Genomic DNA, 19,220 nt, shown 5'->3' with positions numbered 1-19,220 from the left:
GAAAAAGAACAAAAGAAATTTAAAAAATGAAATGGGGTTAAGTAAAAGCAAAAGAGCTAGTTAAAAGTTAAAATGAGACTTTAAAGGGAGCTCTTAATAACAGATGCTACCTCTAGCCATCTTTTCCATAATTATCTGACCCTACCTTCAGGTCTTCCCATGTTGTATCCCAGCACCACTGTAACTGACTCCATCCACCTTGCTGCTGGTCAGTCTCTTTCCTTCCACTCTTCCAGCATTATATTTCTCCAGGAAGCTAGGCCTTCACATAAGGTGTCCAAAAAAGAACAATTTGAGCCTGGTGATTACTGCATTAAAGTAAAAATTAATAAAAGTCCTTACTTATAATAACATAGGTAAAGGTAAAAGGTAAAGGTTCCCCCGCACATGCGTGCTAGTCATTTCCGACTCTAGGGGCCAGTGCTCATCTCCGTTTCAAAGCCAAAGAGCTAGCACTTGTCCGAGGACGTCTCTGTGGTCATGTGGCCGGCATGACTGTGGTCATGTGGCCGGCATGACTAGACGCCAAAGGCATTTTTACGTGCTTTCGAACTGCTAGGTTGGCAGAAGCTGGGACGAGTAACAAGCGCTCACTCTGTTATGCGGCACTCGGGATTCGACCTGCCAAACTGCCAACCTTCTGATCGACAGGCTCAGCGTCCTAACCCACTGAGCCACCGCATCCCTTATTATAACATAGTATGTCAGAATTCTTACTGAATCCTCAACAGAACTCTGCTCAACACCTGACTTCATGATTTCTATGTGTGGGACCTCTTTGTATATAAAGTATAACGATTTCTAGGGGAAGGTGGTAGACTGATGTCTATTCTTTTGCAGGACTTCTGACTACCTGCTTTTTGATGCTTTCACTAGATGTAATAACAACAACTTTATTGTCACTTTGAATGTACACCAATCGGCATACATCAAAATGAGATTTCATTGCATACAGCTCTGAAAGGGTCACCATCTACCGTTCTAGGAAAGCCTGTGTTTGTATCTTCTTCTAGGTCAGGCGTAGGCAACCTCGGCTCTTTTATGACTCATGGACTTCAACTCCCAGAATTCCTGAGTCAGCTGACTCAGGAATTCTGGGAGTTGAAGTCCATGAGTCATAAAAGAGCCGAGGTTGCCTACCCCTGTTCTAGGTTGTGAAGATAGTCTTTCCCAACTTTGGTCCCTCCAATATGTTAGGGCCTCAGTTCTTAGCTAGGGTTCAACAGCTTTTCAGCCCTGCAAGAGTAATTGTGATCAGAATTGCTACAGTCAAAACTGGATCCATCCTCCATCCTTGTAACTGAAAATTTCTAAAAAAAAATGGCTTAATATTAGACCAACTCAGTTTTTATTGCCACTCATTGTTCTCTCTCTTCTTTGAGCTGCATCCAGCTGTTGTCCTCTAGCTCTTTGCTTGTTATTCCCATTTTGCGCTTTTTGCCATTCTGTGGCGTGGGATGACTTTTTTGCATTTTCCTATTTATTAGGCCATTGACAACAATGGATAAAAAAATTACAAAGGACACGCTAAATGATGGGGCCAAATTTGTAATTTTGCTCGCAGGCTTCCAATTCATAAAAATGTCCAGGGAGGACTAGAATGTGGAAAGATGGAAATCGCAGTGTACCATAAACCTTCTCTTGGATTGTCTTGAAAGCCCTTGGTGGGGTAATCAAATTTTGATAATGGAAGGACCAAAACAGAACTTGAGAAGGCCAGCAATATCTGCTATTGTAGAGTGCAGAGGAAATGGCCTCCGAGGACAAAAGGAAGGAAACAGTCAAATAAGCAGCCTTAAATCTGAGCCAAGAAACTAATCTGAGAAAACATCTTTGACGAGCCTCTTCATAGTTCACAGCACCAATTCTGTTACTATAGCTGTTTACAATAAAAGTAATCCTAAACTACATGGCATTTGTTTCTTAGTCTGGTTTAATTTGTAGAGTTGACAGCTATACAGAACTTTCCTTATTACTTCTAAAGCCAGCTCACAACAATACATCTCTGAATTATAATCAGTCTTATATCTTCCAGAGTATCCTGCTGAGAGTCTTACTCAAAAGCAGCCTAATTGTGGAAGAAGAAACCAAAGCTGGAAAGAGTGGGCTTTGGATGGGATATTCAAGGCAGGAGGATGAGAAACAAAACTCTGATTATTTATTTGTTTTTTTATGTTAGTATACCAGCAATCTACAATAAATCGTAAAATCTAAATTAAAGTTAGACATCTGTAGTAAGATATGATTTTAGACTCAGTTCTTAGAAAAGTTCCCTGAGTAAGTTTGATTAAATTGATCTGAAGTTCATGATGGATTGGTTTTTAGACCACCACATAAGGGTTTTCAGTCTCCGCCACTTTACATTATGCTTTGTCCAGTATGTGCAAAAGATTTTACCAGTGTCTCACAATTACCGTATTTATAGCCCTCTCAAAACCTGACATGTCCTGTATATGGCAAACATTGGTTGGGCTCACTGTGCCTTGCCTTTTGTTAATAAAATATTTTTTTCATCAAAACGGCATTCCATTGTTAAAATCCAAATCTAAATTTATTTGCAGTTATCTTTAAACATTTTTCATATTGCCCGGAACGTCTTAACTGCTAGACGTTGTGGGTTACAGAAACATTATGAGGTTGTTGCATTTTCTTGGTTTTCTTAAAAAACAACAACCCACACTTACCCAAGGGAATTTTTTTACACGTTTCATTAGAGGCGTAGAGGCGAGTTAATTAACTGTTGGCTTTTAGTAGCATACTTCCCAATTTCCCCCCAAGCTACTCTGCGAATGATCCATGCTAGTCAATTTTTGTTTTTTTTAAGGAAATGTTAATTTGTCAGGCTTAACCTTAAGAAAGAAAAAAGGGTTTAAGAAATGGCTGAAGTCACACTAGCCCACCCTTGCGTTCAAAAATACTGCAGAATCCCGGAGCTGGGATGGACCATTGTGCTACATAACAATAGGAGGAGGCTAGTTTATTTCCTCACCCACAACACCTTTGCTATATCCATTTCAGCTCTACTACCCAATCCTAGCCTTCGATCTTCTTATAAAATCCTTTTATCTTCAAGTCTTCCTCTCTTTTTCTTGACCATTGCGGGGTCAAGATATTCAGCAACTTTTACCCCATTCCCTCCGTTCCCCCGTCTTACCCCGGAAAATGGATTCTTCCCAAGCAGGTGGACCTCAGATTCTATAAATGTATATAGGGTGCTGGTAGGACAAGGAAAGCCTGCAATGCAAATTAGCGTGCTGGAGGAAAGTGAGGCGGGCAAAACGAGCATCTCTCTGACGCAGCTGTTGGGCGTCTGTTTGGCTTCGCCTGTTCCTCCTCTCGCAAGGTGAACGATCCAAGGGACCGAATCCTTGGACCTGAAAAGTTAATGTTGCCTACCGAGGCAGAGGCTTTTCTGGGCTTGCCCGGGATGGAATTCTGGATCAGCCCCGCCGCTTGCGACGAAGTCAGCGGGAACAGCGACCTGAGCGGTAGCCAGGAACTCCTACCCCAGGAATTGGAGGACGGTAAGGAGGAGGAAGGGGACCGGAGCGAGGGATTCTGTTGACCTGGACCTTCAGTCTTCTCACGACCTTTGCCTGTGAAGGGAAAATCTGCTGCCGATCTGTGCCTTTTTGTTTTTCTAACTGTGTCTTTTGGCCGAAGTGCAGTGCTTGGAAGGTGGATTTAGACTCTAGACTGGTGTTTTTCAATCTCGGTAACTTTGTGTGGACTTCAGCTCCCAGAACTTCCAGCAAGCAAATTTAACTTTGTAGATGGCAGCTTCCACAATTCTCTAGTCTAGTCAGTTTGCTGTCTGGGGCATTCTGGGAATTGACATCCATACATCCTAAAATTGCTGCAGTTTGAAAAACTGTTTTAGAAATTTCCCTTTCAGCAAAGTTATTCAACTGTATCAGATTATAATTTCCATCATTCCCCTCCTACTATATGTTTAGTCTTGGGGCAAGTCCAGACCTGTTGGTGAAATGTTGAATGGTCCAGAAAAAAAGGTAGATGTGTGGCTAAAACAAAACCCAGTTTGTTCTTGGAGTAACCCAGTTGCAGAACAAAATCTAGATGAAGCTACCTGCCTGTCTGTCGCCTATCTTCCTTGATAGGAGATTGCCAGCTTGTTTCTCTCTGGATTTGCCCTTCTAGTTGTGATGATTGCCCAATGTGTACAGATCTGCAGATTGCTACTTTCCCTATCAGCTTACTTTCAAGATGTTAATATTTTATTTTTGTTTGCCATGGACATGATTAAAAAAACCCCCAACCTGTTTAGTAGAAAAATCTAACTCCCAACTCTGTTGCTTTAATCAAACCTGCATAAGATTGGTTAGAGATGGTGGGAATTGTAGTTAAAAAAATTAGAAAAGTGATTTCCTTCCATCTGTTCTGAAGCTACCATATCAGAATCTTATATTTCCTATTTTAAAAGGTGCAGGGAAGAAACAATCTCAAATTCCCATCTCTTGACTGTTTCAAATTCTATGAAAATCCTGTTTTCAAACCATTTTTTTTAACCTTTCAAAATAAAATGGGAAATAATGATATTGGAAACAAGACCAAATCTCATCTTAAAAATTAGGTTAGTAGGCATGTGTGTGAGAAGGATATCATTTCAATGTTACTGATAGCAAATACAACATAGGGCAAGTTCTGATCATTTCATTTGGAAAAGATATTAGAGAAAGAGCTGAGTAAATACAGTAAACTTCCTTGGCAATTATTGGAGGAATTCTTCCTAGACAAAAAAAACCTTGCTTTTAGAAAGGGAGGAGGATCTAATGTCACTTTTGTTCATATGTGCTCATCTAACTTGAGAGCAGATGGAAACACAGAAATCATTAAAATGTGCAAAAGCTAGTCTTGTACAAGAATTCCCTCTTTAACATAAGTGCAATCAAGGTTGAAGCACGTTTTTCATTTTCCTTTACATTTGAATGGATTTTAATAATAATAATAATAATAATAATAATAATAATAATAATAATAATAATAATAATATAAAGTTGGAAGGGACCTTGGAGGTCATCTAGTCCAACCCCCTGCTCAGGCAGGAAACCCTATACCATTTCAGGCAAATGGCTGTCCAGTCTCTTCTTAAAAACCTCCAGTGTTGGAGCATTCACAGCTTCTGGAGGCAGGTTTGTCCACTGGTTAATTGTTCTAACTGTCAGGAAGGTTTCTCCTTAGTTCTAGGTTGCTTCTCTCCTTGACTAGTTTCCATCCGTTGCTTCTTGTCCTGCCTTCAGGTGCTTTGGAGAATAGTTTGAACCCCTCTTCCTTGTGGCAACCCCTGAGATATTGGAACACTGCTATCATGTCACCCCTCACCCTTCTCTTCATTAAACTACACATACCCAATTCCAGCAACCGTTCCCTATATGTTTTAGCCTCCAGCCCCCTAATCATCTTTGTTGCTCTTCTCTGTACCCTTTCTAGAGTCTCGACATCTTTTTTACATCGTGGTGACCAAAACTGGATGCAGTATTCCAGGTGTGGCCTTACCAAAGCATTGTAATGTGGAAGATTTTCTTCCAGTCTGCACCATTTTTAAGGTTGAGATTTATGTGTGACCCCAGTGATGTTTGCAATGAATCAACAATGTGCATTATATAAATTGGCTGCCTGCAGTTTTTCTTTTTCAATGTGGATTGTGGTTTTTTTTTTTTTGCTATCACCTATGGAATAAAAGAGGGAAATTATAGCTGCTCACCTAGTTGCTTCTCTCAAGGTTCTTTCTTGTTAAGCAGGTTATTGCAATGTTCTTTTATCATGTTTTTGTTATCTGGTCTAAATCATAGGTTACTGGAATGGCTTTAAAAGTGATTGCTTTTGTTTGTGGGGAGCTGTTTTAGCTATTCCTATGGTAAAGAATGCAAAAATACTATAATATTTTACTTTTCATGGGGATATCTAACAAGGTATCATAAGGCCTAATAATGCCTATAGATAATTTTTGGTAGCATGGCCTATGGCCTTAGTGGTTGGAGGTGTGGGAAATTTAGATCAGCACATCTGGAGAAGAATGCATTTGAAAGGCAAATCAGAAATGTCCACCAAATCTTAAGTCAATGTCCCATCTCTTGGTCCAAACCTTTGTGTCCAAGAAACCTGATGCTGCTTAATAGGCTAAGATTTGGATTAACTGACTATAAAAAGTGATTGGCAAAATTATATCACCAGCCCTCTTGTACTTTCTGACAGATGCCCTTATCTCATTTGCAATGAATGTAATCTAGGAGTAAAGAATTTTAAAAGTTTATTCTTCTGAAGTATCGGTGAACTGTTCATGAATTGTTATGATAAACTCATTTGAGAAAGATTCAGTAGCTTTTCTCCTATAAAATACAGGGACACCATGAGTTTGAACTAAAGATGCTTTGGTTTGGTTTGTCCTACCATCTTGGGGCCTTCTAGTCCAGACAAGAAACACACCTAGGAGTGTGTTTTATAGTCCAGGAAAGGTTCCCTTCTGAGATGTTTGCCATAGGACCATTCCTTTTGTGGGCTCAGCTGCCTCTTGTCTGACCTTTGCTTAGTTTGTGACTCTTCTGTTTCACAAAGCGATTCTCACATATCGTTACAGCCTATTTGCATGTTACATGTTTGGGGTGAAATATAGGTTGTCCTCAACTTATGATCACAATTGAGCCCAAAATTTTTATTGCTAAGCAAGACAATTGTGAAGTGAATTTGTTGCCTCATTTTATGACTCTTCTTGCCACAGTTGTTAAGTGAATCTGGTTTCCCCATTGACTTTGCTTGTCAGAAGGTTGCAAAAGGTGATCACATGATCACGGGCCACTGCAACCTTCATAAATGTGAGTCATTTGACAAGTGTCTGAATTTTGACCATATGATTACAGGGATGCTACAACAGTGAAAAAGAGTCATAAGTCCTTTTTTTCAGTGCTGTTGTAATTTTGAACAACCACAAAATGACTTGTTGTAAATTGAGGACTACCTGAATTGACAACTTCTGGGTATTGCATTTTTGGTGAAGTTTTGAGAAGGAATTCTAAATGCCTAATTCTGTCTTGAAACGTGACTTCATTTTACAGACTTAAGATTTCGACTAAAGATATGTTTCGCCCTAAACTGAGAGGGCAATGTTGTCCAGGTATGGAACATTTAATAAAATGGTGCTCCTTGATTTGTGAGATCATGCCTCTTTTATTGCCATAAGTAATCCCAAGGATGACTTAAAGCAGCCTTCCCCAACCTAGCGCTCTTGATATGTGGTGATTTTTATCGTGCTGGCTAAAAATTCTAAGAGTTTCCAACAGAAAGGATACTTGTTTGGGGAATGTTGGTATATAGTAAATCAAAGTTCCCACAGCTTGGGTTTCCTGTGGACTTCTACTCCCAAATTTCTGAGCAATATTCAAACTGGCTGAGGAATTCTGGGAGGTTGGTCCGTACACTTGGCCAGATAAAGGAAGGCCATAATAAATTATCTGCTTATTTTGTTATTGAAATAGCATGATCTGCAACTATGTAAAATGAGCAGCATATATTAACAGCATGTAAACTATCTTCTTCCATGAGAATGGAGCAGGAAAGCAAGGAATTAAAAGCATACTTATAACCTGTTTTTATAGACTATTGATGTAGCATTTTCACTGAATTCAGTGCAATTCCCGTCCATAGTACTTATTTATCCTTGGTCTCAATTACCCAATGCTATAGAAAAATAACATTCCCTATAAAGTAGTTATTAATTTGCAAGACATTTAGACAGAAACATTGATTTAATCAATCTAGCAATCTCCACCACCACCATTTTTATTTCCAGACTGAACTTGTGGCCTTATCTGAATTAGAAAAATTTGAACTGCCTCCCTTGATCTGAACTTCTGGGGCAGAGACAAGGAGAACAATAGGAGACCTCTCATGTTAGACAGATGCTATCCATGGAATAGCCAGGCAAAGAAAGCCTTTAAGACTTGCATAGCTGCTTTGTTTATCCATACTTTGCTGGAAAACCTTCATGCTCTAATTATTTCCAATTATGGTTCATTTGGATGCTGGCATGCCATATAGATCCCCTATGGAGCGAGGAGGGGGAGGTCCATACACACACAAGCTGGAGGAGTGTCATGATGTCTCTGTATAGCAAGATTGTGCCAGTCAGCATGCAAGCAGAAAGGGAAGAAGGATTAGCTGGCTTGTTAGAATAGCAAGTGGACAGATAGGACAGGATGTTCTCTAGGATTGGAAATCATAACCCCTTTACTGTGACTTGGCTCTGCATTGCATAACACCCACCTCCAGGAACAGCATAATAAGATTGAATGTCATTATTGATCTATTAATCCACTTACCGCTCATCAAATAAGGAACATTTTTATTTTGCCATATTAATAAACTGCTCCTATCAATTACTGTAGGCATCCAGGTAGCAAACAGCAAAGCAAAATGGACACAATAATAAATATGAACATCAGTGCAATACCGTCCAGATGAATGGCTACAGTTGAGCTGAATGAACAGTGGAATACTACAGTTTTAACTGCCTTGCAGAATGAAAGGAGGAAACTCCCTCTCTCAGGGACTGGGTTCAGAGCACAGGAGCTACAGTGAGTAAGGTCTGCTGCTCAACCCACCCCCCCATGCAGTTGTCATGGGGAAAGAGTCTCCACAGGAGGTGTCTAGCAGTTTAGACTCTGCAATAGAGGGAAATTAAGTTCTGGTAGGATTACATCCTGTCCTATCTGTAATCCAGTGCTGTACCCTAATGGGCTTATTTACCTTTAAGAAGCAGATTTAATGTCTACAGGTAATAAGCTATCCTTTCTAATCTATTAACCAGCCCTGGATTTGGCCATGGGGAGGGGAGATCTTATTTAGGTTATAGCTAAATAGGTAAATCCCATGAGCCTTGGCTCTGTTATATTTCCTGAATTGAAGGATATTCCACGTGAAAACTGAAGTTTCAGGTCATTTTTCCCCCCAGAATATCAGTGCCAGAACTGAGCATTTGAAAGGTCCATAGGACACTCTTAGAAAATTCTGCTTGAACACGTTGAAGAATTAGACAAACCTTTTCAGCCCAGGCTAGTGGCAATGTTGTTGCTTTTTTAAAAAAAGGCTAAAATGAACTGAAAAGTAGAGATTATTAGATTATTGCTTATGTTCAGTCCATAGCTTCTTCAGGTATTACCAGGAAAGATTTCTGTTTGGAGAAATGATGCCAACCTATCCCATTAATAGTGAACAAGATGGACCAAAAGTCTGATTTGCAAATGAACAAAATAACCATGGCTTCTTCTGCCAATTCTCGATTTGTTTTCTCTTTCTTCTGCCAATATCTGTTAGAAATATGGAGAATGTAAAAGCCTTAACAGTATTTTGACTCAGAACTATAGTAATAAGCTGTTTTACAGGGAGTCAGGATTTGCAAACCATGTTTTCAAATTGTAGATTGTAGCCCAAAAATTCTTTCTTGGGATGGATTCATGCATCAAATTGTCACTGTGGCTTAGTATAAATGCATAAAAGCTTCCCAGTATTTCTAGCTTCTAAATAAAGTTCATGTATGAAACCAATAAAAGTGACTAAAATGTACATCTCTCTGTGTGTATATCTATGTATCTCTATTTGTAACACCTTTCCAAGGACCTATTTTATGAGAATTTGTGTTGAGATTTCAACTTGCTAATAAGCTGAATATTATTAAAAATTGGCTTGATTTTGCACATTTGTAATACAGATATGAGGCTCCTTCAGCATTTTAGAAACCACCGGGGAGGTGCCTATTGCCTTTGATAATGTTGAAATATTAGTTGAATTATACCTACACCTCATTAAATTACCCCAGTTTCTCCTACAAATCTATTCCTGAGTTAAGGAGCTTTGAATGCCCTGCTGGAGGTGGGAGGGAGGGAGATAATTTATGAGCATTTAATTGAGTCTGACAATTGTCCTTGGAGGATAAATGGGACAGAGATGACATGGCATAGCTTTCTGCAGAGGTTTTTTTCTCATAGAATGCCCAGAACGGAATTCCGGCACCTTTTTTGGATGGAACCTTGTAGAGTAGGCAAGGTGGGTTGTATGACATGTATGAGTTCCGGCACCTTTTTCTTTTACAGAAAAGGCCTGGCTTTCTGTGCCTTCCCCCAAGTGTGTTTTTCAAACCTATCTTATTTTGTTTATGTTTTTTCCATTCTTTCTTTTCCAGCTTGAGGCAAGGTGTCTTTTGCCGGGGCAGATATGCTTGTTCAGCAGGTTAAAGCAAAATTTATGTTTGTCAAGAAATTATTTAATAGATCAGTTACTCCCACAGTAAACATTTTTAAATCTGGGACTAGAAATACCTTGGATTATTTTTTAAATATTTAAATCTGTTAAAAATATTGTATTTTGACTGGAAATATAATCCTGGATACCAATTTTATAGTATTTATAATATAAATATAGTATTGAATGCCAAGTAATAACAGTTGAACTGAATTAGCATTCTACGTAGATGGCACTGCAGAGATGCAAACACAATATTGCAAGTTATGTAAAAGACCTTCAGAATGTCTCATCTGCAAAATCTAAACAATCCATTTAGTGTGAATCATTCTGAGTTTAGCATTGCATCTATTGTATTTTTTCCAATGAACATAATTGACTATGTTCACATAGCACACTAAGCCATAGTTTATGGTTTACAAATGACAGTGGCTGGGCTTATGTAGCATAGTGAACCATTAGGACTTAACTTGTGAATTGACCAATGTACGATTGTTCCATGCAACCACAGAACTAAAACAAACTTTTTTACACTTTTTCAGAGGTTGGAACCCGTTAATTAAAATGATCAAGGGACAAAGGTGTAGTGATAGAAAATTGTTATGGATTTTTTTCTCCTTAGTTTCTTGTTGAACCCTATACTTTGTGCACCTCAGTTTAGAAAAAAAAAATACTGAACTCCACTGAGAAGTAAATTTAGCATTCTAAAAATTTCTATTTTTTTGTTTTCTTTAGTTGTTTTTTAACAAATATTTACCTATTATGATATAGATATGAAATGTGCTAAGAGCTTACTGACGTTCCAATTGATTAATTTACTATATACAGTGCAGATGAATTCAAATTTTCTTATTACAATTTGAAATTTGCTTCGGTCAGGCTCCAAAAACTGAGTAATACATGCATATTTCTAAGCAGTTTCCTTTATTGTTCCTTACTTATAGACAGAAATCCTGCTGAACTAAAGCAACTACTTGTGTCATTAAAGATACACTCTGGTTTTTTTTAAAAAAAAATAACTTTAAAAATAAAACAGAAAGCTTGCATACTGTGAAACTGAGTACTACTGTCCAACACCTTTAAAAATCTAATTTAAATTTACTTAGGAAATAAAAATGGTATGTGGTTGTAGTCCAGTGGTTTGTGTAGACGTTGTCACTTCCCATCAACCTCCCTTACCAAGCAAAAATAACTGCAATATCATCATGGGAGGTCAAGAGAAGTCTACAAAGCAAACTCTCCAATTTCCTTCTCAGTAAATGGGGCTTATAGACAGAAATCCTGCTGAACTAAAGCAACTACTTGTGTCATTAAAGATACACTCTGGTTTTTTTTTTTAAAAAAATAACTTTAAAAATAAAACAGAAAGCTTGCATACTGTGAAACTGAGTACTACTGTCCAACACCTTTAAAAATCTAATTTAAATTTACTTAGGAAATAAAAATGGTATGTGGTTGTAGTCCAGTGGTTTGTGTAGACGTTGTCACTTCCCATCAACCTCCCTTACCAAGCAAAAATAACTGCAATATCATCGTGGGAGGTCAAGAGAAGTCTACAAAGCAAACTCTCCAATTTCCTTCTCAGTAAATGGGGCTCCTCTGGTTGCCCATGCTCACCGTGGCATCCATTTCTAAGTGATGTGAAACATGCAGAGCTGGCTCTCAATCTACATTCCAAAGTGCCTGTGCTCGTGATGTGTACCATGTTCAGTTCTCCTTTTTTTATTTCTCCACAGTAATGTGTTCTGAGCGAATTGAGAAGATCACCAAAACATACCATGATATAGATGCGGTCACAACCCTGCTGGAAGAGGTATCCTTCACCAATTGTTCTTTCAGAATCTTAAGTGAAAACATTGTGCAGCATGGTAGAGGGTTACCAAGCTCACTGTGGTTTTGGGCTTTCCTAACCCTGATCCTTGTGGCTGTTAATTATGGCATGAGCAGGAAAAATTCCACAAGGAGGGTCTTGATTTAGGGTGGATGTGGAAGGCGCAAAGAGGAGAAGAAATTAATTTAGGAGTGGTAAGCATTGAAAGACCTAAAGTTGTTGAGAAAGTGATAATGGTAGAAACCAAAGCAGGTAGCATGTGTGATGAGATGGAAGCCTATCAGGTGAAACTCTGCTCTCCTGTCTTCCTTGTCCTCACAGAAGGAACATGATTTGGAGTTAGCAGCCCGCATTGGGCAATCGTTGCTCAAACAAAATCGGAGTTTGTCTGAACGCAATGAATTTTTGGACGAACAGCTAGAACTAGCAAAAGAAGAGGTAAGGAAGATGTCTATTCTGCATTTATACAGAGAAGAAATAAATAAGATAGATCTTGAGTTTGTTTGTAAAAAAGACATTTGGAGAGTCAAGTCAGGAGTTATTTGAGCTGATTCAGATTCTGAGATGTCCACAGTAGCTGAATGATGGTTTAAGGTTTTATAGCTCTCTGTCTTGTTGTTTATATCTCATTCCACTGTTTCTCCTAGCCTGTTGACTTCTCACTCTATTCTTCCCTATCTCCAATTATTTTTACAATAGCTTGTATATGGTTTAAAGTGAGAAAGCAACTGGCTAAAGTCACATGGTTGGTTTCATAGTCAATGAGGATTTGAATTTGGGTCTTCTAAGCCCCTAGTCCAGTGTTCAAAACTAGCCATTTCAAACCTGCTGCTCACCCAATGTGTGGCTAGAAATTCTTAAAATTGGAGTTCCACCACATTTGAGTTGTTCCACTTAGGGAAAGGTAGGATTATGTGGTGTTGGACTGGCACTGGGAAGATCCAATCCATCCTCATCTGTGGATGCTTCTCTCAGTCCAATGTGCCTTGCAGGTATTGTGGTGTTGTGGGAAAAATGGGAAGAGGAGGGATGTGCTGCATCAGTTTGTGCTCCTGAACAAAAGGTGGAATATAGATTTAATAAGTAAATGTATGCCATGTTTAGGAGTAGTGCAAGATACACATTCCCGAGTGTGCCAGAGTACAGATAATCCTTGATTTATAACCATTCATTTACCGACCATTCAAAGTCTGAACAGCACTGAAAAAAACTGACTCATGCACTTAGACTGTCTCAGCAACCCCATGGTCACATGATCAGAATTTGGGCACTTGGCAATTGGCATGCATTGGCAACAGCTGCAGCCTCCTGTGGCCATCGATCTCTCTTTGCCATCTTCCCAACAGGCGAAACTGGATTCATTTAACAGCTTCATGATTCACTTAATTGCAGTGATTTGCTAAACCCTGGCAAAAAAAAGAGATTGTAAAACTGGGGACAATTCATTTAACAAATTCTGGTCCCAATTGTGGTAAAAAATATATATTTTTCCTGTGGTTAGACAAATAAAAAATATTTATCTGAACTTTTTGTGCTTCTCTCACCCAGGTAGCTCAGCTGAGACATGAAATATCAATGCGGGATGATCTTCTCCGCATGTTTACCAACAGCACTGAAGACAGTGAGCCAACTTCTATCATTTCTACCCCGTGAGTATTTAGGCAAGGCTGTAAGGTGTCCCTTCTCTCAGACATATCCCTTGCAGAGAAATATCAGTGGGAAATGGTGGGAGGAGGGGTGGGTGGGACATAAAGTTTAGGATACCACAGTTCGTATTAAATAATCAAATTTTGATTAAATGTGATATTTGAAATGAAGTGAGTTATATTTTTTCTGCATGTAACCATGGAGAGAGTGGCAAAAATGCCACATCAAGTACAAAGAAATAAAAATACTTGTCTTAATACTAGGTTTATTGTTGTAACCATAAATCATAACATATAATGTACCACAAAACAGAATAAGCTAACTAATTAAAAGCAGTATTAGATTAAAAAGGTTACAGCAATATGAAAGCAAAGCTACAACTAAGAACATAAGTATTTCTAATTGTAAATAACAGCAGAGCGAAAGTAGAACTTAATTGCTCACAGTTTCGGACACGTCTGCTGTATTATTGGAATGCTTTGAGTGGAAACCTGTATTACTGGAATGATTTGTGTGTTTCATAATGCACAAGGCAGCTTTCATCCATGTGTTCACTTCAGGTGTACATTGACTTCAACAATTATTTTCTGCTAGTTGGCTGCAAATGAAGGAAATTGTCCAGTCAAATATTTCTCATCCTCCCCCTCCACACACACACACACACACACACACACACTTCTGATTGGGTCCCTTGGACTGCAACAGTTAACTGTTACTGAAATTAAATATTGCCCAATTGCAATGTCAGTGTCAGAATGTAAACATGCATTTTGCATGGCGGTTTCAGCTGGAGGAAAGAGGACAGAAAAGATTTGTCCAAGCATCGCTTCTCACCTCTGTCCCCCCCCCTCCTTTCTCTCATCCTGTCTGGGGATTAAGAGGCTGTTGTATCTGTCTGAGGCTGAACCTGTCAACACTGCAAACCTCTCACTCAGCTGTAATGTGATTATAGATAATCCTTCGCTTATGTCCATTTAATGACGATTTGAAGTTACAGCGGCCTCAGAAAAAAGTATGTCCTGTCAAAGCGAGGATCACTTTGTCACATGATTGCAATTTGGGTGCTTGGCAATCGGTTCTTACTTTGACAGTTGCAGGGTCTTGTAGTCACATGCTTGTGACCTTCACAATCGGCTTCTGCAAAGCCAAGCCAGTGGGGGAAGCTGGATCTAGTTTTAATGGCCACATGATTTGCTTAATGACCACAATAAAAAATGATTGTAAAATTGGATTCTGCTCATGTTATGTTTAATAACCGCCTCATTTAGTGACCACATTTTGATCACTGGTTTGTCAAGATGTATGGACCTAAACATTATGCTATAAATCCAAGATTCATACGTGGATCAAGCTACTGTAGTTATTTAACAACCATCTTTAATGCAAACCCTCTATGAACTAGTCCCTGACTGGCAACAGGTCTCTAACCTTTTTGGCAGGTGGCTGTCTAGCCCTGTGAAGTGACTAAACCTTGATCTTTCTGTGTGTAAAGCTCTGCAATAGTGCTATGGCTCCATCTCCCTTCTTCCTCTGCTCATTGTCCCACTTTTTCTCCAATAGGTTACGAAGAAATGATTCTTCCCTCTCTTTGCAGCAGTGTTTGCAATATGATCTTCTTCAGCAGAAACTTAAAGCGTTGGAAGAGGAGAACCAGAAACTGCGTACTGAAGTAAGACTTGGCTGCCGTGTGTGTGTGTGTGTGTGTATGGTCTTCATGCCCAGAGGTTTATTGTAAGATGAATTGTTTTATTTCTAGTGTACATTTTAAAATAGCTATTCTCATACATTAAAGAAGCTGACCTATATGGACTTGATAATAAATTAGGTTTGGTTTCAAATGGCTGGATCCCAGCAACAGCATAAAACTGAATTGCAAAGTTTTTAATAGCTTGGAATCCACAAATACTTTTATTAAAACCAACCAAAGTGTGCAAGTTGTTCACATCACTGGAGTTCTCTCACTAGATGCAAATTTCTGGAAAATTCAATCTTGCACATTCTAATTATATATACAGTGCCACAAGTCTTCCCATTTTCCCCAAACCCAGCACCTGGTACTTTAGTCAAATCTAAGCCAAGTATCTTGTTCTATAATTTGGGGAAATCTTCAAAAAGAATTTGCCCTAGCCTCCTATTTATTACAATATCCAATTCTGCAGGGTTTTTATCTTAGGCTAGATGCACTGCTCTCAGCAGTACTCTTCAAACACTGCAAGGATATGTGGAATCCCTGACGCTCTCTGAGCATCACTGTTCGCTGGTAGATGTTTTCTTACTCAACTAGGTAACTCCAGTCCTTTTCTATTGGAACTATAAGAATATTCTAGTGAACCAGCCTTATGGCCATATTGGGATGGGTCAATAGAGTCTTTGAGCCATATGTCCCATAATCTCCTTTACGGGGATTCTAGGATGTCTCTCATATACCCCATTCTGAAGACGTTTCCAGGCAAAGAACAGAAATTCTATTTGTTGTTCCTCTTATCTGATGAGAGCATTTCTTCCCAGGTTGCTTGTGTTCGCCTCTATATGTGCTATTTAATAACAATAATAATAATAAAGTTGGAATGGACCTTGGAGGTCATCTAGTCCAACCCCTGCTCAGGCAGGAAACTCTATACCATTTCAGACATATGGCTGTCCAATCCCCTTGTAGTTAAAGATTCTAATTTTCATTTCTTTACATGTGTGTTGTGTTGTTCATTGTTGTACTTTTATCCCTCTGCTTTTATATTCCATTCTTATAAATTGTTACAGATCTTATATTTACTACATGTTGTTTGACATACGTGTATATTTATACCTATTTCTTAAGTTTTGCATCACTATTTTTGGGCTTTATGGCTGCAATAAAGGGATTGGATTGGATTGGATTTTCCCCAAATATTGTACCAATAGTCTCAAATGGTAAATCTCTTTCTTTCCATCTCAGGCTACAAACATTGCCACAGAAACATATGAATATGAAGATCAGGAACAGAAGCTCATGCTTGATTGTGTGGAACAATTTTGTAAGTTTTTTCTGGAGAGAGAAAGTTGGAGGTGGAGGGAACATAGGAGCAATCTATCAATAGCTTTAAAGTTCTTCAGGTTCTGGTATAAAGGATACAATGGGAGATGAAATGAATGATAATTGACTATGTTCTGCCTATTTCCTGAGGCTCAGCTTTGTGCTTTGAAGTGAAAGAATGATTTCACTTATCTTTCAAATGATCCCAATTGATTAATTCTTCTACACACTTCCATATTGTTTGCATGTGAATGTGTTGCCAGGGGATATTCATTGTATTAATCCGATGTATTTGGTAGGAGTTAGGTTGAGGAAAGTTGACACAAACCAATTCATGAGCAGTTTTGACTATGCCTGATGTCAGTAACAGTAAAATTATCTACAACATATTATCTCCCTAGTGATATATGTGTGCCAGCACAAATACATATATGCCTTAGTGGATGATTGTATCTAGTCAATCTTGCTGGACTTAGAAACTAAACGAGCCTATTCTATATAACTGTTAATGTAATCCCATTGTCTGACTTTAACTGTGGCTACATTGGAGCCAACTTTACATGTTTAGTAAAAGGGTTTCAATGTCAGCATGAATGCCAATTGCCTCCTGTGTATTTGAAGTCTTTTTCCCAGTGTAATAATACATTATAATTACATGCACTTACAGCATAGAATTAACCATTAAACAAGTGAAAATGAGCTCAATCTGTGTATTCTCCCAACAGTCTGTATGCTTGAAAGGTGATGAAGGTAGAGCATAAAATCCAGGCAGAAGAAAATAAATGTCATCCATTGCTGTGCAATGCAGAAGCTTCACTATGCAGCTCTGTATTCCAAATAATAATAATAATAATAATAATAATAATAATAATAATAATAATAATAATAATAATAATCTATCTCCTCTCTTTTAGCTGATACCAGCCAGCAAATTATCCTGATTTCCGAGGAGCTGGCTCTCAAAACAGAGGATTCAATCCGGCAACAGGAGGAGATTAGTCAGCTTCTAGCACAGATTGTAGAGCAACAGCAGAAGTGCCGTGCGGTAAGCAGAGGAACTGAGCAAATTTGGCCAGCTTTTGTTCTTTATTTCTTTATTTGATTTGTTTGATTTATATAATCTCCCATCTTGCATACAGGACTCCGAAGAGTTTATAGTGATTGTAAACAAAGCTAAAAAGAGAATCCAGTCTAAATAACATATAAAGCCATATTAACACTACATAACTTAAATCAGTAGTGGAGGTATAAAAACAATTGACAACAGTCAACATAGTCGATGTACAGGCTCTGCTGTATACCTAGATCTGCAAACCCAGTGACACAGTTGTTTTGGCATGCAATGCCCTGTAGCTGTCTCCTAAGGGAAGGAGCTGAAACAGTTTATGTCAATGCCTTGGGAATAATCATATATTTTGAAGTGTTTATATTGTCTTTTATGTGCATGTGGTGGTGGGGTGTTGTTTTTTGTGGGGGGGGGTTTAAATAATTTATTATAGCACCCAAATTACTCACCTGAAAAAAAACCCACATACCCTTAGCAGTATAAACCTGGTGATTGATTTTTTTCCCCTCTTCCCTTTCTCCTCCAGTATTGTTCTGAAGTGGAGCAATTGCAACAGCAACTCTCTGCAGCCAAAGAAATCCAATCTCAGCTTCGCAGAGAGGTAGGTCCCTCAAGCAGCAAAGTGGGGAGAGAGTGGTAGCATGGAAAGGATGGCTAGGAACTCTTGAGCTTTTCATAAATTAACCCAAATGGCTTTATGGCAATATGTTTTCTGTACAAAGAGTGCAGCCTTTAATGGAGGTGTGTGTGTGTATCTGTGTGTGTGTGTGTGTGTGTGAGAGAGAGAGAGAGAGAGAGAGAGAGAGAGGGTGTCACAGTAGAATTGATTGGGTGATTTTGGGGGCCACATTTTAAAAATAAGCAGTGCGAGGATAAAGCAGGTAGTTGGGACAAAACAGAACTATGATTTAAAATTATATTAATATGTAATTTCATCATTTTCCCACTTCTGCCCATACTAGAAGTTATATCTATCTTATTTAAATTGGCAGAAACTTCTGAAGGAAGAAAGCCAGCCTACACAAACGTATATCCCAATGCCATGAAGTATACATACACAAAATAAATTACTGTGGTAGTAATTGTTTATAAGATATGCCTTGGTTAGATGTCTTGTTTATATAGTCATCTAGTTTTCAACCTCTGCTGAACAAGAAGTGGAAAAATAATTGATGTTGACTCCAGTTTAGACTCCCTAAGATAGCAAAAATGTCAGGAAATGATTGATTACTCAGGCGACATCTGGAAATGATGACTCAGCTTTAACTATCCATACTACATCAACCTTAGCAGGCAAGCAGTGCTCCATTCCTACATGATTTTGGCTCACAAAATGGTTTGACATAGCTCTGAGGGGAAACCCCTTGCTTTTAGTTAGTGTCTCTTCTTATCCGTTTGGCTTGGCCCCATTAAAC

General features: G+C 38.7%; 1 protein-coding gene across 1 annotated transcript in view; it reads left to right on the top strand.

The window, feature by feature from the left end:
- Positions 1-3,290: 3,290 nt before the first annotated feature.
- The window catches only part of LOC310648442 (trafficking kinesin-binding protein 1-like), a gene marked incomplete at its 3' end in the record, with an annotated part of 41,669 nt that continues 25,739 nt past the window's right edge, over positions 3,291-19,220 (top strand). Inside the window, exons 1-8 of the mRNA XM_083376279.1 lie at positions 3,291-3,524; positions 11,988-12,064; positions 12,404-12,520; positions 13,631-13,731; positions 15,290-15,398; positions 16,662-16,740; positions 17,654-17,784; positions 18,332-18,406. Coding sequence (XP_083232405.1) covers positions 3,386-3,524; positions 11,988-12,064; positions 12,404-12,520; positions 13,631-13,731; positions 15,290-15,398; positions 16,662-16,740; positions 17,654-17,784; positions 18,332-18,406 — 828 coding nt within the window. The 5' untranslated portion in view covers positions 3,291-3,385. The remainder of the gene's footprint in view (positions 3,525-11,987; positions 12,065-12,403; positions 12,521-13,630; positions 13,732-15,289; positions 15,399-16,661; positions 16,741-17,653; positions 17,785-18,331; positions 18,407-19,220) is intronic.

The sequence above is a fragment of the Vipera ursinii genome (assembly GCF_947247035.1).
Source record: "Vipera ursinii genome assembly, chromosome: Z".
Taxonomy (NCBI): domain Eukaryota; kingdom Metazoa; phylum Chordata; class Lepidosauria; order Squamata; family Viperidae; genus Vipera; species Vipera ursinii.
This window is presented reverse-complemented; position numbering and strand designations above follow the sequence as displayed.